This window comes from Ascaphus truei, chromosome 3 (assembly GCF_040206685.1).
Source record: "Ascaphus truei isolate aAscTru1 chromosome 3, aAscTru1.hap1, whole genome shotgun sequence".
Taxonomy (NCBI): domain Eukaryota; kingdom Metazoa; phylum Chordata; class Amphibia; order Anura; family Ascaphidae; genus Ascaphus; species Ascaphus truei.
Window position 1 is genome coordinate 385677684 of NC_134485.1, and position 26367 is coordinate 385704050.

At 41.7% G+C, this 26367-nt stretch overlaps 1 protein-coding gene across 1 annotated transcript in view; it reads left to right on the forward strand.

Moving 5' to 3' along the window:
- Nucleotides 1–26367, forward strand: part of PDGFD (platelet derived growth factor D) — a 311915-nt gene that overhangs the window by 178817 nt on the left and 106731 nt on the right. Inside the window, exon 4 of the mRNA XM_075592395.1 lies at nucleotides 19015–19074. Within this exon, the coding sequence (XP_075448510.1) occupies nucleotides 19015–19074 (60 nt within the window). The remainder of the gene's footprint in view (nucleotides 1–19014; nucleotides 19075–26367) is intronic.

The following is a 26367-nucleotide window of genomic DNA, read 5'->3' on the forward strand; positions in this document are numbered from 1 at the left end:
GATACCCACCCACAATATGATAGTTGGTGGGCTTGTTGTGTATATCTAGCACGCATTGTGCATCCCATTGCAGTGACCCTATGAATATATGCATTTATCTTAACATACTTACCTGATTGGTCATTAATATAGATATCAATTGTAGAGTGGTCGTGGGAGGGGGGAGTTTACTAAGGAACTCTCTTCCTCCTAGTAGGCTCACAATCCTATTTTTCTCAGGCATCTCTGCCTTAGTCATTCCCCCCTTTTTTAGGGTTGACTACCTAAGCTTCATTCATTGTAGCTTGGCTCTTTGGGGTATTTTTAACACCCTGTGTTTTATACATTTTTATACTACTAAAGTGTTTTAATTATTATCATCATATCACCCCTTTCATTTGAATATCCTAGCTCTCACCTGTATTACTTCACACGCATCTCATGTGTCTGAGTGCTGTTTTATAAGGTTTCTCACTGATTCAACCGCCCCTCTGGGACGCTGTTATGTCAGTATTTTTTGCATTACTCTCTATTCCCTACTGCACCTCTCACATTTTTAATTAGTTATTATTAGGAGTGCTGGTGTTTTGCTTATTTTGTTGTGTCAGTCTCTCTGGTAAGAGACAGATGTTAGGGTAACATATACATATAGAAATAGATAAGTTTAAAACAACAGGGCATTGTTAGAAAATTAGGTGCTATGGAGGGTTGTAGTTCTAAATATGAGGCCCAGATAAATATTTAGAACTATATCAATGAGCCTACTAAGGAGGTAGATAAGAGTGGGTCAGATATATATGTTAGGCATGTGATGCATGATTTATGTGCACTGAGTATACTATAAACACTGTCAAAATACAACAGGATCCCCTGAGCAGGGATATGTGTATTTATCTCAAATATAAGTAATGACCTGGTAACATAAGACAGGAAATGGGGCAGGGGGGAGGGGAACGGGAAGGAACTCTCGCTTCAGCTTGGTTAACTAAATGATGTATTGATATCAAAGGTGCAAAAGGGGATAAGGAGTGATAGTGAAGATTAGAGAAAGCACACCCTTTTGATAGCACTCATTGTATAGTATGATAGGATGATAATATTAAAAAACTATTTTAATGATATTAAAGTAAAAAAGGAAAAGGTCTATGTGAAACTTAATACAACTGAAGTGTATTAAAGTGAGTATATCACTAAAGTGACCAAACATACAAAACAAGAAGAGACACTATACAGGCATACCCCACATTAACGTACGCAATGGGATCGGAGCATGTATGTAAAGCGAAAATGTACTTAAAGTGAAGCACCACCTTTTCTCCACTTATTGATGCATGTACTGTACTGCAATCGTCATATACGTGCAGAACTGATGTAAATAAGGCATTTATAACAGGCTCTATAGTCTCCCCGCTTGCGCACACCTTCGTTACAGGTAGGGAGCCGGTATTGCTGTTCAGGACGTGCTGACTGGCGCATGCGTGAGCTGCCGTTTGCCTATTGAGCGAGATGTACTTACTCGCGAGTGTACTTAAAGTGAGTGTACTTAAACCGGGGTATGCCTGTATATACATTCATGTCAAAAAATGAAACACAAGGGATATCCAGATGATGGGTGAAAATTCCACTGATGATAATTAAAACCTAGATAGGTTACAGTAATTCATGGATAACCCTTGGGTACAGCACTAGTAATAATTATTTAAAAAAACCTGTGTATAGTAAGCAGGTAGCGTAAAGACTGATACTGTCAGTATATAGTAGTAAATAACGTGTACTTGTTCCTTCAAAAACCTGCAATGGTATAGTAGATCCTGAATATAATTTTGACACTGAACTCATACAGCATTGTATAATGAGATGTATTTAATGCTACTCTGTGACGATGGTAGTAGCAATGTGTTAGGTTATTAACTCAGACACAGTTACAGTTTTTTCTGACTGCTCTTTCTGGCACTTTATTTAGCTTGTATTCATGCTGGTTGATTTACCAGCTGTGTGTTATTTTATATGTACACCCTGTCTGTCTGCGATGCACTTGTTCCTGACTGCATATCATGATTCCTTGGGAGCTAGTACTAACAATGCATAATATTTAGGAGGCTATAACTTGATACGGACCTGATCCGTGCCTCTGGGCTATACTAACACATTTTGTGGGCTCATTGCACTTGCTATTTGCTGGTATATATAGCAGTATATTGTTAGTATCATGAGGCTATAAATTGATACGAACCATGATTCGTGCCTCTAGGCATTTCGACACATTTTGTGTGCCTATTTGTAATAGCTATCACATCAGGTATTTTACCATCTACTATACCATTGCAGGTTTTTGAAGGAACAAGTACACGTTATTTACTACTATATACTGACAGTATCAGTCTTTATGCTACCTGGTTACTATACACATTTTTTTTTTTTAACAATTATTACTAGTGCTGTACCCAAGGGTTATCCATGAATTACTGTAACCTATCTAGGTTTTAATTATCATCACTGGAATATTCACCCATCATCTGGATATCCCTTGTGTTTCAGTTTTTGATATGAATGTATATAGCGTCTCTTCTTGTTTTGTATGTTTGGTCACTTTAGTGATATACTCACTTTAATACACTTCAGTTGTATTAAGTTTCACATAGACCTTTTCCTTTTTTACTTTAATATCATTAAAATAGTTTTTTAATGTTATCATCTTATCATACTATACGAGTGCTATCAAAAGGGTGTGCTTTCTCTAACATAAGACAGGGAAAGAAACCAGTAACAGTATAATAGTATATCTGGTAATTAGGACAGGATAGGATCAGTTTATAATAAGAGACTATTATAACTGATATTATTAGAACAGTCAGTAAGATTTAAAGTAGAGGCATTCCTGGTAACTTGGACAGGTTTAGGTTAGTAAGCAATATAGGGGCTTATGCAGAGAGGATCGTGATGTACTGGGAAAATGGCAATAAAATAGCCAAAGAATTGGCATAAATTATGGCCGTATGCTGAAAGCGCCTTTACCTTGTTTTAGCAGAAGTTAGTCAAATTTCCAAGTTTTTCTGGCGACCTGGAACACGCCATATTATAGGGCAGAATGGCGCGTTCCAGCGCTTCGGTCCTACTGGAATCGCACGCTATAATAGTTTGGCGAGTTCCAGGTTCTCGCCACTAGTTTGCCGACTTTTACACATCTGAAAAATTTTCTGGGCACTTTTAAAAATCGCGCCATTTTCTCCCGAGTTTAAGGATTTCTGGCTAGTTTTTTCGCCAGAAGATGGCGCTATTTCCTTATCTATGCTCTCTGCATAAGCCCCATAGTGTGGTATGCTTCATATATGCATTGATTATACTCGAATATTAATGTAGTAATATAATAGTTGGTTATGTAAGATGTTTCAGAGAGATAGCATGGATAATGTACATTGCCGTTTAAAGTATAGCAATTAGCTAAGTAACAAGCACTATGTCAAGGTTCAAAGCATGAGCCTCCTCAGTCCCTTCTTGAGGAAGTAGTTCTGTGTTTGTTATTTTCTTGTTATACAATAAACTTTATTTTTGATATATAAACTATAAAACTCCTGGCGCTCTTCCTTCATCAATGTGAAATACATTGAGAGAGACAGAGACAGAGAAAGAGACAGAGAGAGACATGCCCAGCCACCAGGAACCAATGCTGAATTTGAGGTAATGAATCCCAAGAGATGGTCATCTAACACAAACTGTACACTCCCTTGGAGCCGGGCAGGGAGGGATTACATTTAAAATTAGAGTACTATGCTGAAAGTCTTAAGACAGCAAAAACCGACATTCCTATTCTGCATATAAAAAGTAATCTTGAGTGAACATAAGGACATATCCAAGATCCTTTCATAATGTTGTCATTGGATTTCTCTTCGCTCATCTATTGATGTGACTGAACCAAAATTAGCGATTTACTCATGCTCTTGGCTTTAGTGAAGCAGCTCTTATCAAGAGAAAATACAGTTACATGCCATTATTATTGCAATAATCAAACCATTCTGGTTCTTTTAGATACAAAGTCCTTGTATCTGTGCTTTGTAGTGGAGTGATCAAGCAGCATGGCTGGTATTTCGTAAGCATGCAGTGAGATTATGGCTAAGTAAGGAGAGTTTGGCCTAATAATCGGTGATTATGTATTGTCATGATCTTATGAGTTAATTAAAAGATTAGTCTTGTACATTTAGAGTGATGCCTGATGTCACATATATAGATAAGTTAATTTAAATGGAAATAGTACAGAAGCATCCAAGCATTGTGGGCATCACATGAGAATCCACATTGAATAAATCCCATTACAGCACTTTAAAAATGCGTCTCTAAAACAGTAATATTTCAGGCAGGTCTTGGAGATGGGGAAAGAGGGAGCATGGTACAGAGTAAGAATGATAGAGTTTCAATTGCTGGGGCAGATAGATTTGAATATTGGCAGAGAAATAGGAATGTATGGGACAGATGAGGATAATCTTGAGAAGAGTGCAAGAGGAGAGCAGCTACACAGCATTAGAAAAGAACAGAGGTTTTAGGAGGGGCATACTATAGAAGTGAAAAGCCTTGAAGGAAAAGAGGAGAAATTTGAAGGTGATATATATTTAAATGGGAATCCAACAAAAGTATTTCAGAAGGGGAAAGGCAGATATAGTACACAGCTTTGACAGAATGTTATATTTCCAGGCACAGACTATTAATGTATATAGCTATTAAGATAGATAGCTGTGAGGCAGAGAGTTCGGTTAACAGAAGAATGCAGTAATTAAGACTGGAGTGAATGAGGATATGAATTACTGCAGAAAGATCTGCAGAATGACGGAGGAAAGTGCAGATCCTGGCAATATTATGTTAAAATAAATGACAAGACATGACAACAGAGTGAATGTTAAAAGGAGGACAGGGAAAGGCAACTTTTAACCCTTAAGCAATGTTCCTGAGGGACTGGATGGATAGTGATGCTAGCAACAGTGATTGAAAAGGTGATTCTCCTTTCTTTTATTTTGGAATTCTCAGTAGGCATCTTCAATTCTTTTATTATCAGCATGAATCCCTATCAGGATACAAACCAACCATCTAGAATGTAGCAGTGTCAATCAGGGCAGTGGGTAATCAGGCCATTTACAAAGTAAAGGGAGTCCTCGGTTATCCGACACAATGCGTTACTCAAAATGGCGTTGTAAAACGAAACGTTGTAAACTGAAACACGTTTACCCATAGGAACACTGTTTAAATGAAAGGTTCCGTTCCTGAAGGCATTTTTAACAGTAAAATACATTTTATGCAGGCAATAAGATATGCAGCACACACATAAATTATATAGTGTATATACTGTATTATATAAATATAATATAACATAATAAATAATATATTATATAGTATAATATAATATTATATAGTATAATATTATATATATACGCTCTTACGACGCTTTGCAACGTTGTTTATGTGAATGTGTGTATATATACACATACACAACGTTGCAAAGCGTCGTAAGAGCGTTGGATAAGCCATTTTGGCGTTGTAAAAATGAACATAGGTATGTAATGCATAGCGTTGGATAAGCCATTCGTTGTAAAGCGAAGCGTTGTAAAACGAGGACTGCCTGTAACACACTCTTGCAGAAGTGTCTTAATTAACACCCAGTGGTTTGATTTACAAGAATTTATTGTGGTATAAATTCTACTTACCAAAATACAAAGTATAATTCACTTATAATTCACAATAATTTATAGTAATTTTTCAAGAAAATAAATCTCCATGGGGAATTTTGTGAATGTGTATTATTCAATTTGCATAAAAATACAATGTCATAGCAAATAGTTAATATTCTTGCAGGATATGATCACATAGTCAGTTTTCCCTTGCTATTTATTTCCATGTTGGATGATAATGACTAAAGCAAAGATGCTGGTAAAACAATTTAATAGCATTGCTTGATACAGTAGTTTGGCTATAGCATTTTATATTCTGCATATTTAAAACAAAATGTTGTAAAACAAATAAATGTGGAAATGATACATTGTCTTTGCCATATCTTCTAAGACAACAACTGTACTACTAGGTGGACATTTCAAACCTGTGAATAACGCAAATTTTGTTGTGTTTGACCAAAACAGAAAGTAGAAAAGATGCATTACGGAGATGGTGTTGCCATAGCATGTCATGTCAGTTTGCATGTATTTACACAATATGTGGTTTGGTTTTACTAATAAAATTAATAAATATAATGGCATAATACCTTTAATACCACGCCATACAATCTGGCCACCCCACACCATATGACACCATCTAGACCAGCGCTATTGCTCCGCTCTGAGTAAACAGGAACAATGAACAATGTTGTGGTTTCTTTGTATTAATATTACATCACAAAAGGATGCCAGTGGGGCACTTCATTTAAATCCATTGAGATGCCCACACCACATTACAGTTTCTTTTAGTCCCAGATTAAGACAGGAAATGTAGTTTTTCTCTATACTGGGTTTATTTACAAGGATAAATTATACACTAACAGGCCCACCGTCCCTTTAAGTCAAAACAAATCATAAAATAAACGCCTAGTCCTCTTCGGAGACTAACTATACTTGTAGCTTCAACCCTTACTAACTGGATGGACAGCTAAGTTGGTTACCACCCCAAAACAGGTACTATAATAGCTAAACATACACAGTCTCTGCACACAGCAATACAGTATAATGTTTTTCTGTCTGTTTCTGTTGGGGCTCCAGGTAGTTCCCTCTGGACCCTACGAGAGTTCAGAGAATCCCTCCTCTGTAATTCCAAGGTTATGGACCGGACGTCCTTGCTTCAGCGCGGTCTCGCGTCCTTCATTCTTAGGGTAGCTCAGCCACATGAGAGCTCAGCAAATCTCTCCTCTGTAAGTCCAATGTTAAGGACCAAACATCCCGCTTCAGCGCGGTCTCGCATCCTTCATTCTTACGGGAACTCAGCCTCACGAGAGCTCAGAGAATCTCTCCTCTGTAAGTCCAATGTTAAGGACAGGACATCCCTGCTTCAGCACGGTTTCGCATCCTTCCTTTCTCTTCCTGGGATTAAGACCCAGTCAGTCCCAGCAGACTCTGCGACCACCGTCCAGCGGGTCTAGGGGACTGTGTCTGCTTGCACAGCTGGGGAGAACTCTTCTCTGCCCCCCGTTCTATGTGCACAGCAGTCTCTCTCAGCATGGCAGCTCCCTGTGTCTGCCTTAAAACACTTCCTTGTTCATTAAGCAGGTCATCCTGATTATCTGCCGCTGAACTAGCTACTCTAGTGGAAATTAACTCTCTGTATGCTGGAAAGTCCCATAGCTTCCCTATTCCAGCACCTAGAGACCAGGATAGTATCACACCATCTATAACAAAAGATATTGATGGAATCTGATATAATGTAATATTATGTAATAATATAATATATGTGATTTACGTATTTAAATATACTAAAACATACAACAAGTTGCAAGGCTGGCAAAGAAAACCGTGCATGGGGGAAAAAAGCTACATTTAGGTTAAACCATTTTAAAATGCTACAGCAAAATTTAGACACTTTCAGTTTGAGAAGGAAACGTCTTCTGAAATGTATCTGCCAATTGGAACTAAAATTGACTTTGTTTAGCTGTACAACAAATTCCAAATATTGGTAAATATATGATTTTGGGATTTTTGGACTCAGAGTTGACAATATGTGTTTCTACGCTATTTCTAGAAATACTTAATAGCCTTGGTGTTTTTTTGTTTTGTATCTAAAAAAGATGGGATTTTTTGGGGCTTTGATTTTGCCTGAGGACTATTTGTTCAGTTTGGTATTGGATTGTGCTTGAAAGATATAAAGTCTAAAATGTTAGATGGAGCTGTTTTCGCATTCTACTAAATACTCCTGTAATTTTTCATATATAAAATAATTGTGTGTGTGTGTGTATATATATATATATATATATATATATATATATATATATATATATATATAAAAGCATAGAAAGAGAAATGGGAGTCTCAAGCTCCCTAGCGGCGCCACTTCAAAAGAGTCCAGCAAAAGTACAAGTGTACACGTGTAAATAATATCACTATGTGTACTTCTCAGAGTCTGTCCCATACGTGGAATTTAACCCCTTGTATATCACACATGAACAACACAGTGGTAGAGTATCCCCAATAGCCTCTATCCTGAGGAATAACTTATATGGGGTATACTCATATTGTGGAACGAACTCACTGTTTGAGTGTGCAAGGGCTCCTGGACATCAGCATGCTCCAACCGGGGTGAAGGTAGATTGCAGGTAGAAAGGAGAATTCTGGCGGTGCAACTGCTCCTGAGAGGAAAACTGCAGACCGGGACTTCTTACTGGTCAAAAAGTTTTATTTGGCACATAGCAGCCAGAGAAGCACTCTTACGCGTTTCGCGCGTCACTCCATGCTTTATCAAAGAGAATACTTCATGTTAAACGGAACTTCTTAAAAACCCACACTTCCCCGCAGTGTAGCCAATAGGGGGCTCGTGTGCATTTAATATATTCTTCCTAACCAAAGCTGGAACTCCTCCCCTTCAACGGTGGGGGTGGAGAGGGGATAAGCTTCACATGCAGGGAAGAATGGACATACAGACATATACTCAGAACGACTAATAGGGAGACTACTGCATTAACTAATAGAAATGTATATACATGAATTTAACCAATTGTATATATATTATATATTACAAAAGTCTCCTTAAGCCCTAAAAAATATATGCTACATAAGTCTATTAAAAACAAAGATTTCATGGCTACCAAGGGAATCTTATAAACATACAAAAAACTACAGAAATTGTTTTAATAAAAAAGATGATTATAATAAAAAAAATAATGAATTAACCACAATAATAAATATTGGTTGAATATTAACTAAATATTAAACATCATAATCACAATAAACATCGTCAGAGAATGATTGTACAAATGATGATACAGACTAAAAATACTTCCTAGTAAACATACCAATCAAAGATTTTACATAAAAAGAAATATGATTCCATTGAATTACATGACATTTCGTAAAGTTTTTTCATATAATATCAATCAGAATGTTCTAAGATTGAAGTGACTCCTTCTAAAAGAGGATCACAAATATTAATAAAATAGTCTTTAAATATTAACCCTTTGAGAACACCTGATAGAAATGATATCAGAATGTTGAAGTAAGGGAGGGGGGGAGGGGAACAGGGGGAAGAGGGGGAAGGAGGTGAGGAAAAGGTTGGGAAGGGGGGGGAGGCGGGGGAGGGGTAGAAGGGAAAGGGGAGAGGATGTTGGAGAGGAGAGGGGGGGTGTGGAGGGAGGGGAAGGAGGGAGGGGGGAAGAGATGGAGAAAACAGGGGAGGGGGTAGAGAAAAAGAGGGAAAGAGGGAGTAGGAGGTGCCAGATTGCAACAATTATGAAAAACTTAAGTCATTGAACCAGTTATTATAAGATATATATATATATATATATATTTCAGTGTGTTGCAGATAAGGCAGTTGGCACTCCAATAGGTGCCTATAAGCCACAGGTGCACGTCCCATATAGAGAATGTAGTTATACGTTACCGTTCCAAGGATTGGTAAACAAGAGACAGCACTCAATGTTGAAAATCAAAGTGTATTAGTGATAACAAAAATACATCCAGAAACCCAACGTTTCGGTCCTACAGAATAGGACCTTCCTCAGGGGGATCAAACAAAGCATCATGGAGTACAGCAGCGCACAAGAAAACGGCGCCGTGATGCCTTACAATACTGGTCGCTGCATCTGTAATTATTCCTAGTATTAATTCCACCTTTTTGGATGGTTTCATGACCTTTCCTACATGATCCTTATCGCATGCCACACCAGTTCAATGGGATTCATATTTGGTGATCTGGAATGGGAGGGGGGAAAATTGAGAATTTGTTGCAGATAAAAACAGTTTAAAAGAATTAGAAAAAGTTCATCTACAGTACAGTACACTGGAGAGAAAAAGAGAGCAAAAACAGTGCACTGCCAGGGAGTCAGGTGGTGGAAAAATATAAAAGTCTATTTATTCAGCAACACTCTATAACATGACCCCAAAGGGTGAGACAAAAGCTCCTACGCGTTTCAGACCGTAGGGGCCCTTTATACTCCTTGATAAAGGACCCCTATGGTCTGAAACACGTAGGAGCTTTTGTCTCACCCTTTGGGGTCATGTTATTGAGTGTTGCGGAATAAATAGACTTTTATATTTTTCCACCACCTAGCTCCCTGGCAGTGCACTGTTTTTGCTCTCTTTTTCTCTTGCTGGACTACTACTTACAGATTGCATGCCACTTGGATGGACCATGCAGGATTGTGAAGGACAGATGGAGTGGGTAAGATTCATTTATGATTCATTTGTGATTTTTATGGATGAGTACCGTTATTAGCACTGTTTTGTCTCCAATGAGGTGTCACGAGAGTGCCCTAGGGCATCACAGTTTGTCACCTTCAGGAGACGGGTGTGTTGGTGACTCACATATCACATCTCTTTATTATACCCACTCCGTTATTCACTTTATCCGTCATCCTGATTAATTATTATGGACATTTATCTTGGAAGTTCCACCAACTTTGGAGCACCCACTTCACCATATACCCCAGTACACTGGAGAACTTACTCCGGTGGCGTCTTAAGCCAGTTGATATCGCTCGTAAGAATATAGTTAGAAGAGGCGGTATGTTTAGGGTCTATGGTCCTGGAAGAAACGGTGGCCACTAGATAGGAAATCATGTTTAATGTATTCAACAATACAGGTGACAATTTGCTCTTGGAAAAATACTTTATCCATGATTCCTGGAACAATAGAAAAAAATTAACATTAGGGTACAAAATACACTATAGTTGTACTGTACAGTGCATAAAGCTACAGCATGTGACTTTGTGCATAATTTTACCCTCAAAGATGATTATGCATCCTGGTCCACATCTAGAGATCGCACCCCACACATGCATCTTCAGTGGATGCTTCGGCCATGGCTTCAGAGATAGACGTCCTTTTTTGTGGAATGCAAAAGTTTCAATCTGGTTTCAATTAGCCATACATGCATGCACAGAAATGTGATGACACGCATATGCATTTCAATCAGGTTCCAATTAGACATACACGCATGCGCAGAAATGTGATGACACGCATATGCATTTCAATCAGGTTCCAATTAGACATACACGCATGCGCAGAAATGTTATGACACGCATATGCATTTCAATCAGGTTCCAATTAGACATACACACATGTGCAGAAATGTGATGACAGGCATTTGTGTTTCAATCAGGTTCCAATTAGACATACACGTATGCGGGAATTAAGATTTTACATTTTACATTCGGAAGAAGCGACGTTGTATTTTAGTATTATACCTTTATTATCCTGTACAAATCCAACATTTAATTCGTTAAAAATACTTTTTGATGTGTGTGGTCATATTTGTATACTTCTACAGTTAGAGGATTTGTGTATGGCTAAGGAGCCTCAGAAAGGACTTCTTTCCCATGTGTAGTATACAGTATGAACACGTAAAATTAATCTTCAAATTACAATTACACACACTTGAAGTACTGTACTGTACGGCAAAAAAAGACAGGTTAAATTGCAATGAGATTTTTAAGACAACAACTCGCGATGCCCACTTGAGTTTCTCGACGATATTGCAGACAACGCTAAAATGCCATTTTCTGCACTAAATAAAAACACTAGTAAACTCGCGTCTTAAAGCGGTAAAGTTTGAGGAAATCATGCAGCCTGACCTGGGTCTGCCCAGGAATACAACCTGTGAGATTTTCGAATAAAGACGCTGCATCTGTACTTTGAAAGGAAACGTTATAGTAATCTTAGTGTCTCAGATTATATTACAAAATTTTAACACATTAACAAGCTAGGTACAAAGGAAAAACTCCTATTTCTCATTTAATGAACATGAACCTACAACAGTGTATCTGGTACAAATTGACATAATACAGTGACCTCAATTTAGTTAACATCAGTTGATTGTCTACGTTGTGCTTCTTCTATAGTGTTAATTAACATAACAGTGAGAAAAGCAAAAAGCAGAAACAAAGCACTGCCAGGGAGTCAGGTGGTAGAAAAATAAAAATCTATTCATTCAGTAGCACTCACAAACATAACCCCTAAAGGGTGAGACAAAAAACTCCTACGCATTTCGGACCATAGGGGTCCTTTATCAATGGTCCAAAACGCATAGGAGTTTTTTGTCTCACCCTTTAGGGGTGATGTTTGTGAGTGCTACTGAATAAATAGATTTCTATTTTTCTACCACCTGACTCCCTGGCAGTGCTCTGTTTTTGCTTTTTGCTTTTCTCACAGGACTACGTCATACAGATTGCACGCCATCTGGATATATCAAGCAGGACTTTCAAGGACAGACAGAGTGGGTAAGATTCATTGTATTTATCATTGTGATTTTTATAGACGAGTACTATTTATTACACCGTGAGGTCTTCATTGTCTACTTTAGGGTGTTTTTTAGCACTCCTATTTGTTACCTTCAGGAGACGAGTATTTTAGTGACTCACACATCACAGTCTTTATACCCACTCCGTCACTTATTTTGCCCGTCAGTCCTGCGTTATTATTTTGGACACTTATACTTGAAGTTCCACCATCTCTGGAGCACCCATTTCTCCATATACCAATTTACATAACAGACCTATAATTGTTTAAATGTTCATGGGGATTAAGCACGAAATATACTCTGTAAGATATGATGAAAACTAATGGTGTCCTTCTTTTCCTGGACACAGTGTACAGTACATACATTCAAAATACTATTTTTTACTTATGTGCTAATAAAAAGACTTTTTTCAATATTGTGCTCTCAAGCCCTATTTCATTTCCACGGCTGTGCACCACCATTCCTGATTTTTTGGTCTTAGATACAGTAATACACAATGGATCACATTCAAATGATACAAGGAGTGATTTACAGATGTAATGAATATGATTTACAGTATGACTTAGTATTCATAGACTACAAAAAGGCATTTGATTCTGTCTACTAATCGGACGTTTGAAATCCATTAACAAGACAAAATGTTGAAGAACTGTTCATTTATATTATCAGGAACATTTTAAAAAATCCAACATCAACCATTAGATTACATGAAGATACATGTTAGATAAGGATCGACAAAGGTGTGTGGTAGGGAGACACCATGTCACCAAAACCTTTCATAGCAACACTTGAAGAACAGTTCAAGACATTGAAAAAAGTATCAAATAGTGGTGAATACTGTACCTTAGTCACCTACAATTTGAATACAACATTGTTATTTCTGCCACAAGTCCAGGAGACCCCCAGCAACAAATAAGAAAACTCACTGAAACAAGTAAAATTGGCCTCCAAATTAATCTCAGCAAGATGAAAGTGATGTTTACTATTTCCTTATACTAAAACAATGTACAGCATATTATGTGCTTACAGCCATGTCTATTCACACGTAATGTACTTCAAACATATCCTTAACAGAGTACACATTGTATTACCATAGCCTACAGGATGTCTTTCAGCAAGATGACAAAATTCACAACACAAAGTGGGGAGTGGTTACAAAGCTATTAAATGCTTTGTCATAAAAGTAATATACTGTAAGAGCTAGAAAAATCTGCTTCTAGTGAGTTTCAATATGATTTTGAACCACTAATACAATTCAGGAAATTCAAAGATGTAGAATACAAAACAGGTAAAGCCATGACATATGGGTGACCCATTTTCCTTCCCTGTCCTCCTCAATAACAGACACAGACATATAACATACCACACCGTAGATGGGGTATTAAGGCCACAGTTTTTTTAAATGTCAAATCGTTATAGGTTATCTTTTAACCAATAAATCAAGCCATGACAGTCTGCACATGGCTATGCCTTGAGCCCACCATACATATGACTCATGACCCCACAGCTGACCGGATCACCGGCTCAGCCACCATAGTACATTGAGCATTATGCCACCAAGGAATTAAGGCCCCAGTCTGACACCCCCAACATCCCAGTCCAGCTGTGACAAATAAACAACCAAGAATGAACACTTAAGTAACATCTCTTTCCATTAATTTTTCTCTTTTGTTTATTCTTTTTTTGTCTTGTTTATTTTCTTCTTTTTTAATAAATATAAATATATATATTATTTAAGTTATGGTGGGTGAAAAGATGACTAAAAACCCTCCACCGTATAGCATGTAGCATATAAAAATATTACTTATGAGCACATTCACATGTCTTAGACAGGTCAGCAACCCTGCTTTTCACCATTATCTCCTAGCATACAGTACTACCACTGCAGCAAGGGATTCTGGGAAATGACATGCAAATGAGCACACAGTGCCACCTTTTGTCTCAAGACCACATTACATGGTTAAACCCTTAAGCCAATGCACGCTGCTTTAAACACAGCTTTTAAACATAGCCTGGGGTGAGATGCAAAGCCAATAAACCCACTTACAGACAGACTGTTTTGACCTTGTGGGTCTCATCAGTGTGAGGTTGGTTGTACTGGCTTTGCAACTTGAGACATGAGTAGGTCTTCACCACACATTATTTAAGTTATGGTGGGTGAAAAGGTGACTAAAAACCTCCACCGCATATAGCATATATCCACTGCATATAGCATACAGAAATATTACTTGTGAGCACATTCACATGTCTTAGACAGGTCTGTAACCTTGTTTTTCACCATTGTCTCCTAGCATACAAAGCTACCACTGCAGCAAGGGATTCTGGGAAATTACATGCAAATGAGCACACAGTGTGCCAAAACACTGACAAAATCCACAAACCTGTGAGCTACCGTACCATCATAATAATGTTGCCACTAAACCAAAACAGTGATGGTAGGTGGGAAAATCCTCCACTGCTGCAGCAAGGAAAGAGGTAGGAGTAACCCCAAAGCATCACACTATATACCTCAGGGCTACCCCTCCCCTTTGAGTGTCCACCGGTGTTAGTTGGGGATGAACAGAACAGGCTTTAGGGTTCTTCTCAGTTCTTCCCTTGGTGCAACGCCTCTATCTCCAGCAGGCTCAAGCAGAACAGGGTGGTCCCAGCAGGAAAACCCTCTTGTACTACCCCTGATAAACTGCAGTCTCAGGCAGGAGTATAAAACAGGAACAGTCATTCATTCTTCATAATACAGCATACCAACATGTACACTACTTTCTCTCTCTCTCTGGTCCCTGGAATCAACCCAAGGAGCCCCAAAGGTCTATCCTTAGCTCACTTATCCTCTGATGGAATATGGAGTAGCTGTTCCCACTCCCTTGCGGGAGGGCAAGGAAGGTGGCCGGAGCCCTGGCTCCACACTTCCAACAACTCAGAGCCACTACATTTGGATCTGCAGTCCCTTTTGTATCCAGGAGGAAGGCCCTAGATCTGAGCCCCTGGTAGGGCAGCACACAGGCCTTAGGCCAACCATTCCCCCTCCTGTCACTCAAGGGAGTTGTTTACTGCTGCTGCAGCAAGGGCATAGATTTTACCCTAACAATGCCTGTGCTGTACCAGGGTTTATGTGCTAGGTAGGACAGATTAGTAGCCAAGATGATACATGGCTACACACTGCCCCTGGTGGAATCTTACAGACCCCACTGAGAACCTAATTTACAGACCATCCCTAAATTCGATAACATGGAACAAAGCATCACAGTTTATGGCAAAACATTTGATGACATTACAGTTCATAGCATAACAGTTTTAACCAATTAGGTATTTCTGGATCCCTCCCACAACATGGAGAATCCATAGCCCTTTCAATAATAATGTTTTGGGTCAGGTTTCTTAACTAACCTGCCCTCTCCGTTGGGAACAGTAACGGAGTACACCCTCTTTGCACCCTGCTCGGGGATATATTCCGGCCGGTCCATATGCTGTAGATGTTTCTCCCTACCCTCCATACTCGCATGAGATAACATATTGTCTCTTCATTGTATACCTAGAGATACCTAGAGATATTACACCTGAAGGCTAGGTATCTTAGGACACCTTCCCTTCTAGGACCATTCCTTTCGGTTGGCCTCTATTTCACTCATTATGAACTCAGGAACATAGGAGTAGGCATACCCATGGACTGACGGTGCCGCTGCACTATTAATCTATCAGTCTGGCCGAGTTTGGTTAATTTATGGTCACAGGCCTGGCTCGGTATCAAATAGTGGTTTGTGAGAGGGCTGTTCTTGGTAGGTTAGGGTTAAACCGGTTGGCTATATCAACCCTAGTTTCATTTCCCTATCTTCTCCTGAGGGCCTCTGCTATCTCTTCCACAGAGAAATCTCCTTCTTCCCACCAATGATCCACAATGTCCCCAGTAAACAGCAAGAACCGTGTCCGGTTCATATGATTGACACATCTTTGAAATATGGGGTCCCATCACGGTAATACCTGCCCCTCATTTGCATTACACACAGACACATCACACTCGGAAGCTGCCCTAGAGAGTGTTCCTGACCTTTCTTTCTGGATCTGAAACAGGAACACACTGGTTCCTTGGAGCATCCACTCCCTATACTGCGGTCAAGTTCGCATACCTCTGTAGGTAGGCCGTGTCCTCCCTCTGGTCCAGCAGGGGTGGTAGCAACACCTTGGGCTTTAGATGGAGAGTCCCACACCACTGACATCTGGATGTTAGACTCACCTCTCCGCCCAGGAAATCGCAGCATGGGCAGATACAGTACGGGAAACTCTCCCCTTTCACTTGCACTACCAGGAACCTCCTGGTAGTCGATAGTGGTATACAATACACTCAGGCATGGTAGAGAGTTTGTGCGGGAATAGTGGCGATTAGCTCCTGCTCTGCCATCTCACCATGCGCAACTGGGGTATGGTGCCACGTCCGGCTACGCCCCTAGTGGTGATACTCACTTGATCATTAGCATTGTGCCTCCTCCCCTGGTGAATCCAGGAGTACAGGCACACTATGGAAGGGCACGGCTTCGCTTTCACGCCAAGCCACACACAGCAGATGGGCACGGCTTCAGCTTTCGTGCCAAACCCAGCACATTTCAGGGCATGGCTTTCAGCTTCGCTCCAAGCAATGCACAATTTTGTAAAGAAAGCTTGCAACTATGCAAACCTTGTCACGCAGTCCTCCCGTTTTTGGCGGGAACTGCTCTTTTCACGTATGGTGGCTCCTCTGGCGGGGAAGTTGGTCCCTTGCTGGGCAAGAATCTCCTAGGATGGTACACATCAGGATACTTCAAATATAGCACAGTGCAGCTCCCTATGCTTGGGACCGCTATTAGTATTGCTGTAGCTCCTCCAACTGAGGTTCTGGCCTCCTAACTTTCAAGAGGCCCCCTTCGGACATTACCCACACATACTGTGAACACCATCCATTTAGATCGTGGTGCTATAGTCCCCTTTCTGAGGTTTTTGGGTCCACAGGATCCCAAAACACCCCTTGCAGGTGTCCTACACATCAGATACAGGAAATGGAGAATAGCGCATGATCCAACAGGAGCAAGGAGAGGACCCAATGCAAAAAAATATATAAACTTTATTCTGTCATAAACCTAAAATCCAACGTGTTTCGAACGCTGCTGCGTTCTTTATCGAACGCACCAGCGTTCGAAACGCGTTGGATTTTAGGTTTATGACAGAATAAAGTTTATATATTTTTTTGCATTGGGTCCTCTCCTTGCTCCTGTTGGATCGTGCGCTCCTCTCCATTTCCTGTATCTGCTACCGCTGGAAGCTGCACATCCTGCCAGCCCCAAACCAAGGACTTGTGAGTACTTCATTGCTACAGGGTTGCTTCCAATGAGACTGATCGTGGGGGGATCATTCCTACCCATTACCTGTCTTCAGGAGGCTTATTACCCAATATTGCTGCTGTTATTCTCACCTTGTTATTGTTTCTGGATTATCCTTGGACTTTGGCTTTGGCTTTTATTGGTTATTATACCTAGCATTTGAGCGCTTCTTTATCTCTATCTGCCCTACACATCAGTCCTTAGGATGCTATGAACTAGCACATACCAGGGAGCAGCACAGGTTGCAGTTCCACTGGCAGCGAAGTTGGTCCCTTGCTGGGAGATAGTCCTCTGAACACTACACCTGCCCACCCCCTACCCCTTGTTCATAACAGGAGCATACCTCCTTTCAATTACATTAAAATCCGGTCCTGATAGGAGATCTCAGAAGCGCCTCCAAATGTAACAGCGCCTCCAAATGTTCCCTCATCCTCTGGGATATTTCACTGTTACCTGGTGTTGTTGTGTGGCTCACCTGCTAGGCTTACAGGATACTGAGTGTCCGCCGGTGTTAGTTGGGGATGAACAGGACAGGCTTTAGGGTTCTTCTCAGTTCTTCACTTGGTGCAGAACTGGGTGGTCCCAGCAGGAAAACCCTCTTGTTCTCCCCCTGATAAACTGCAGTCTCAGGAAGGAGTATAAAACAGGAACAGTTCTTTATTCTTCATAGTTCTGCATACCAACATGTACACTTTCTCTCTCTCTCTCTCTGGTCCCTGGAATCAACCCAAGGAGCTTGTGGCCCCAAAGGTCTATCCTTAGCTCTCATATCCCCTGATGCAATATGGGGTAGCTGTTCCCACTCCCCTGAGGGAGCGGAAAGAAGGTGGCCAGAGCCCTGGCTCCACACCTAACAACTCAGAACCACTAAATTTGGATCTGCAGTCTCTTTTTTACCCAGGGGGAGGATCGTAGGTCTGAGCCCCTGATAGGGTAGCACCCAGGCCTTAGGCCACCCCCCCACCCATGTCACTCAAGGGAGTTTTTTACTGCTGCAGCAGCAGCAAGGGCATAGATTTAACCCTAACATTGCCTGCGCTGGTACCAGGGCTTATGTGCTAGGTAGGGCAGATTAGTAGCCAAGAGGATGGCTACATTACTAATTGTGTTGCTTAGAGGAATTGCACTCTTGCCGTCGGCAGTCTTGTATAGTGCTAAAATGTTGATATGTTTCCATGGCCTGTCTAGTCTGAATGCCTAAGGGGCTGTTTAGATATAACCGTATAGATTTTTCCCTGATACAGTCTTTGCTTACATTTTTATTTCTTTTCCTTTCAGGATGATTTTCAGCCTGCGGCATCTGAAACAAACTGGGAGTCTGTCACAAGTTCGGTTTCAGTAAGTAATATATCACTGCATGGAATAAAATAAATACAGTAGTTAATTAGATATTATTAAATAAAAAAACTGCATGTTCAATCCAAAAATCCTAATTTGTACTGCTAAAAAACTAATGTATGAATATCATCCTATAAAGTCCAGACCAATATATGTCACACATTACAGGGATTCAGGAAATGTCCAAACTGGGTAAGAACAAAACAAATAATTATAATAGGAAAAGAAAAAAAAGAATACGAGAGATAATATATATATTATACTATTATATAGTATAATATTAGTAATTCAATATCTGACTTTTATACTAAACAATATTGCATTCCTCTGGATCAAAATACTGTAAATACAAATATAGGATACATATCTGTTGTCTAAATTTAACATAGGTTGAACTCGATAGACGTGTATTAGTAAGTGTTACGCCGATGCTCGCCACAAACCAGGACCGGACTGCGGGGCTGAGGTGGGGTTATATAATCACCGACCTTAGTCCGCGCAGACTGATCCAGAATGCGCAGTTCGTAGTCGTAAATCGCAGGGTCAGGATTGGAGAAGGCAGCATCGTCGTTATTGAAGCCAAAGTCGGGGTAGGAGAAGACAGGACAATCGATGGCCGAAGCAGGGTCAGGATAGAAAACATCTGGGTGGTCGTAGTCATAGCAAGGAATCGGCAACAGGCAGACAGGAGTTCCCCGCTTCAGCTTAGGAGCGTGAGTGCAGGAGTGGCCTCTGCGCGAGGAGCGGCCTCGGCCCATGACGCCGGTCTCAGCAGGGGGAGACAGCAGGCTGGCCGAAGTACACCGCAGGGCAGCGTCGGGGAAACCAACGCTTCAGCGCAGAAGTCCAAGGCAGGCCACTGCATGGAGATAGCAGCAGGCCGCAGGAAATTAAGGGTAACCACTGCTAGGAGAAAATGCAGCAGGTACCAGGAAATTAAGGGTAACCACTGCTAGGAGAGAATGCAGCAGGTACCAGTGCTGGCTAACCATGCTTCAGCACAGGAGACAGGAACAGGCCTCTGGATACTCAGGAACTAGGAAGGATAGAACACTAGGAGAGAGGCCTGGACGGTTTGTGGCAGAGACGGTAACGTCCAAGGTAGGAGTTATGCTCGGCACTGGTTCAGTGCCAACGCCCAGGATATAAAGGGTAGAGATCCAATCACAGGAGGAGGGTGTGTGAGTATTCCTCCAATGATGGAGCACAGGGCAGAAGCTGCAATGAGAGGCAGCACATGTGCCATTGATTGCCAGAGGAAGCTTGCAACTGCATAGGTCTGCAAGGCTATAGTCAAAGCCAGTAGTGGATTCCTTACAGTACCCCCCCTTCAGGTGAGACTTCCGGACAAACAGAGTCATTCACAGATTTGGGGGACATGGAATTGTTCCTAAACCTCCTTAGGCAAGAGGTGGCATTGAAAGCCCACAGTTTGTTGGGATTCCTTACAGTACCCCCACCACTGGGTGAGAAGCCTGGGTGGACAGGACCATTCATAGGTCTGGGAGACATTGAGTTGTTCCTGAAGTGTCTCCGGCGAGAATTAGGTCCACAATCCAGGTGTACATTGGCGAGTGCCACAAAAGACAGCGGTGGCACTGCAGTTCTTGGTACATGGGCAATGGGACCTGGGTGCTCCGGAATGGGGACATCAGAAGGGCAGTAGCCAGGTGTCCGGTGCATAGTAATAGTCCAAGAGTACGGGACACAGGACACAGATTGTCGGACAAAAATGGCAGAGGGATCTTCAGAGAAGGCAATGTTTTTGGTGAAATCAGCACGGAGGAAGTTGCGAGAGTCTTTAGCTTCCAAGGAATTCCGGGTGGTGGTTAGCGAGGGAATGGGGCGGGAGGGTTCACTGCACACTAATGAAGCGGTACTTTGATACAAAGCAGGGTTGCTATCCCAAGCAATTTGAGAGAGTCTGTAGCAGTGTGTATGCAATTCTTGGTCGTAATACTGGCAGTTGAAGGGTCCGCCTCACTTGGTCTGTGATCTTTAGAAAGAATCAAATACAAAGTTATGGCCTTGGCGAAGGGCATAGTAATCATTAAGGAGATGGTAGGGGACAGCATGTCCATACCCATAATGGACCCATAGAGAACAGGGACGGACGCTTCAGGTAAAGCGACGAGGTCCAGTAAGGGTGTCTTCGTTTTAGAGAAAGGCCAAATGCCATCCAGAAATGGCACTTTAGGCACCGCACAGAGACCTGCGAGTAAGGAGTCTGTTTGAAAGGTGAGAAAACAGATTTTATCCAAAAAAACAGGCAGGCGGTTAAGCGGTGCATCAGCCTTAGGAAAAAAGTCTTGGGGTTAAAGCTGGGTACCTCCAACACAGAGAAAGAAGACAGAGAACTAGAGCTTGGCTTAGGAGTGGAGGTCCCAGGTACCCTAGTCTCGCATGATACTGTGGGAGAAGCAATGCAAAATATTACTGTTTTAAACATAGGGTTCTTAACATTGGTAGCTCCAGGCACCTTCTTGAGAGGTAACCCTAGTTTTGCCACAGGACAGTCAATAGCAAGTACCCAAAGTATTGTGGAAGACACAGGGAAATATAAGTCCATCTTAAAGACGGGATTTTTCGAGAAAAGGGACACAGCGGGTATTACTGAAAGTTCCAAATGCGATACCCCTGAGTTCGTGGTAGTAGACATACAGTCAGTAGTGGATACCCCGAATACTGTGGGCGAATCAGCGTGAAACAGTATTATTAAAGGAGTGGGCATCCCAGACTTAAAGTCATTTTTAATCATCCCGGAGGCTGTGGCATGATCCGTGAAAGAAACTGGGGTAGACTTTCCAATAGAAACCAGGGACATCTTGCTTGTCACTGAAGTGGGTGATTGATAACCAGCAGGAACTCAACTAGCTACTGTAATGAAATCAGAGAACATTGCGCTTGTTTCAGAATTGGGTCCCTGAGAATCCCTAGTGAGGGCATCAGACTCCATGGGAAACTCAGTGACAGGGGTCTTGGAACCAATTAAAGGAATTGCAGGTATCACAGACTTAATAGGAGAAATACCTTGCAAAACAGAAATTTTAGTAAAGGTGATAGGCATCTCACAGACTACTGCAGAGGTGGAGGGCAGACCATCAGGCTCCACCTCAGGAGCCAGAGAGAAGCCAAGGGATGACTCAGAGCATAGTAAGGGATCAGGGACAGATAAGCTGATCTCTGAAGTGATAGCCTGAGGGACCTTAAAAGGGAAGCTAATAGCTTTCACCGGTTCCAAGGAGACAGACTTAGAGTCAAGAACAGGAAAAGCAACACACAGAGACAGAGGAGGAAAAGCATAGGGAACAGGCATAACAGATAGGACAAACAGAAGTAAGCTAGGGAAGGTTGCTTCTACAACAGAAGATTTGGCAGCGGCAGAGCTTAACTCAGCGGCTGCTGGAGAACTTTTAACTACAGTGAGAAGGGACTGCAGGTTTACAAAATAAGGGGTAAAGGGAGTTTTACATTTGAAAACCTGATCCTTCAAAAAGGAGGGCCCTGACTGTAATTGTACTAAGGGAGCAACAGCAAATACGCTGATCTCAGAAGGGGTCACTTGGAAAGGGTCATAATATGTACTGTTCACTTTAAACCCTAGGATTTGAGAAGAGGAGAACACAGACAGTGCAAGGGGGCAACCACAACTGTGCTGGTCTCTGAAGTGGGTATTTGGGAAAGAGTGTCTAGGACATCAGAAACGACAACAGATTCCACGAAAAGGGGTCTATGCTCAGAAGCAGGGATTTCAGCTCTCTGAGTGACAGATGGGGTCAGCGAAATACCTAGGAGTGGGGATTCTGCGAACAGGCTTAGGAAAACAAACGGTTCCAGAATACTTTTAACTGGAGCCAGTATTATTGTTGAAAGTTCAGGGGGCGTAGCCCCGAGCATTTTAGCTGAGTCAGGGGACATAAGGGGTTCATCTTCTGAAGCTAAGGAGGTGTCCTTGACTGACAGACCACAGGGATTTACCAAGGGAGGTTCATAGGGCTGACCTGCAGGGGCTAACATAGGAAAAACCTCAAGGGTTAAGTTACTCTGTACCTGAGAATCAGAGAAAAAGAAGCTAGTCTCCGAGAGTGGGGTCATAGTGGGTTCAGCTTCTTGCCCTAGGGACCTAACATTAGTCTGCGGAATATTAGGGTTAGCAGTGGGGACCTCACAGAGCAGACTAGCAGGGGTTAAGACAGAAATAACCTCGGGAACAGAGCTTAGAAATTTTGGGTTAGAAAAAGAGGGCAAACAGGGTTCATTCTCTGGTGCTAGGGAAGACACACTGACCTGGGGGATGCAGGGATTTACAGTGGGGGACTCATAGGCCTGACTAGCAGGGGTTAAGACCGGAAAAACCTCGGGGACAGAACCCAGGGAGGTTAACTCAGGATTAGGGAGCGTGGCAGCTTCTTCCTTAGCGGGCAGCGACAGAGAGATGGTTTTACCATTATTAGGGGAGGGAGGTACCCCCACAGGTTTAGCAACAGGACTGGCAGCATAGGGGATCTGCCAAGCAGCAGCGTAGCTGGCAAGGAGGGGGTCCTGTTTTTTTATACAAATGTCAAGTGTTAAGGAAAGTACCTGGAGCGTATCTTGAGACTGGGCCAACATGAGGAGGGTGCCCTGTTGTACTAGATGAATGTCCAGTGATAAGGCCAGGGCATAGAGTGCTTCTTGGGCGTCAGCCAGTTCCATAGGGTACACGTTATCCCAGGTTAAAGGGGAATCAGGGGAGCGAATACAAGCGGCCAGAGACTGTTTTAAGTTCTGGATGCAGTAAGCCTTAATAAAGAGATCACAACGGCATTGTCTTTGCAAAGGGGTTAACCCTTCATATGTAAACAGTTCTTCAATCAGGGGTAGTATTTCACACAGATACTGGCCTTCAGAGTGGGACTGGTATGCAGGCCGGGACATAACTTCAGTTGGAAAATTGCCAACCCCCGCCATGGAGCGGTCCGGTTTTGATGGGCCGAGCATACTGTTACGCCGATGCTCGCCACAAACCGGGACCGGACCGCGTGGCTGAGGTGGGGTTATATAATCACCGACCTTAGTCCGCGCAGACTGATCCGGAGTGCGCAGTTCGTAGTCGTAAATCGCAGGGTCAGGATTGGAGAAGGCAGCATTGTCGTTATTGAAGCCAAAGTCGGGGTAGGAGAAGACAGGACAATCGATGGCCGAAGCAGGGTCAGGATAGAAAACATCTGGGTGGTCGTAGTCATAGCAAGGAATCGGCAACAGGCAGACAGGAGTTCCCCGCTTCAGCTTAGGAGCGTGAGTGCAGGAGTGGCCTCTGCGCGAGGAGAGAAGTCCAAGGCAGGCCACTGCATGGAGATAGCAGCAGGCCGCAGGAAATTAAGGGTAACCACTGCTAGGAGAAAATGCAGCAGGTACCAGGAAATTAAGGGTAACCACTGCTAGGAGAGAATGCAGCAGGTACCAGTGCTGGCTAACCACGCTTCAGCACAGGAGACAGGAACAGGCCTCTGGATACTCAGGAACTAGGAAGGTTAGAACACTAGGAGAGAGGCCTGGATGGTTTGTGGCAGAGACGGTAACGTCCAAGGTAGGAGTTATGCTCGGCACTGGTTCAGTGCCAACGCCCAGGATATAAAGGGCGGAGATCCAATCACAGGAGGAGGGTGTGTGAGTATTCCTCCAATGATACTGCACAGGGCAGAAGCTGCAATGAGAGGCAGCACATGTGCCATTGATTGCCAGAGGAAGCTTGCAACTGCATAGGTCTGCAAGGCTATAGTCAAAGCCAGTAGTGGATTCCTTACAGTAAGACCACACCTTGAATATGGAGTACAATTTTTAGCACCAATCCTTAGAAAATACATTATGGAACTAGAGAGAGTGCAGAAAAGAGGCAACAAATTAATAAAGGGAATGGACTATCTAACTTATGAGAGGCTAGCTAAATTAGATTTATTTACATTAGAAAAGAGGCGTCTCAGAGGGGATATGATAATTATATACAAATATATATTCGGGGATAGTACAAGGAGCTTTCAAAAGAACTATTCATCCCAAGACCAGTACAAAGGACTTGGATCATCCCTTAAGGTTGGAGGGATATACCAAATAAGTAAACATGGGAAGGACATTGATCCAGGGAGTGATATGATTGCCAATTCTTGGAGTCAGGAAGGAATTTATTTTTCCCCTGATGAGACATCATTGGATGATATTTCACTGGGGTTTTTTGTTTGTCTTCCTCTGTATCAATATACTGTAAGTACGGATAAAGGATAAAGTATCTGTCATCTAAACTTATCATAGGTAAAACTTGATGGATGCATGTCTTTTTTAAACCTCATCAACTATGTAACTAAGTAACTGTTTGTATTTTTAACTGTGTATTTTTTAATCATTGACTAAGTTATTATGTAACTCTGTAAAGTTTAAAATGGTATGGATGAGCCACATGCATTACAGTATGTAGATATATATTTTAAATAATTTAGAAAGACAAAATAGTGGTGAAGGCTTTAACGTTGCATACTGTATGATGGTTACAAGGATGGGCATTGGCAATATTTTTTGTGTGTAGCATTATCATATTTCTGCAGAAGCACTAAAAGCATATTAGTGGTATGTTTTTTAAAAAAGGTAAATGTTTCTGCAGCATTTGATTTAAAGGTGCCATTATCAGCATTGGATGTGCTAATACACAAATGTCTTATGTTGATTTTAGCGTTGCTTTAATTTAATCTCTTTTTCTGTAGTATGTGCCTACTTCTAATACAAACAAAAAACCGGCGCCTCCAAATGGAAATAATAAGATCTGACCAAATATAAAGTCCAATATGAATGGAGAGGAATCCTGGGAGGGATCTTCAATGAAGTGATGATCCCTCCCAGGATTCCTCTCCATGCATATTGGACTTTATATTTGGTCAGATCTTATTATTTCCATTTGGAGGCGCCGTTTTTTTGTTTGTATTGGTCCGTGTTAACATTTTTGCCTAGGCAGCCCCCACTTTAAGTTTAAAGTGTATTATATTTATGTTTGTCACTTATAGTGTCTATTTTACATTTATCGCATTAGCGCTGATTTCACTGCTCTTCTCTTTTATCTATGTGTCTACTTCTGCTTATGCACTGTTTGTGTATGTAGTTCTGATTGATTCACTGCAGAGAACTTCAGATGTATTAAGATTTATTGCCTGTGTAACCGCAAAAAGTGGTCTAAATCCCCGGCAATTATTTAAGTTTTGTGGGGTGAAAGTGGGTGAAGCAGGGTGATTACAACTGAGCTGCTAGTGCACCGTGACTACAAAAAGT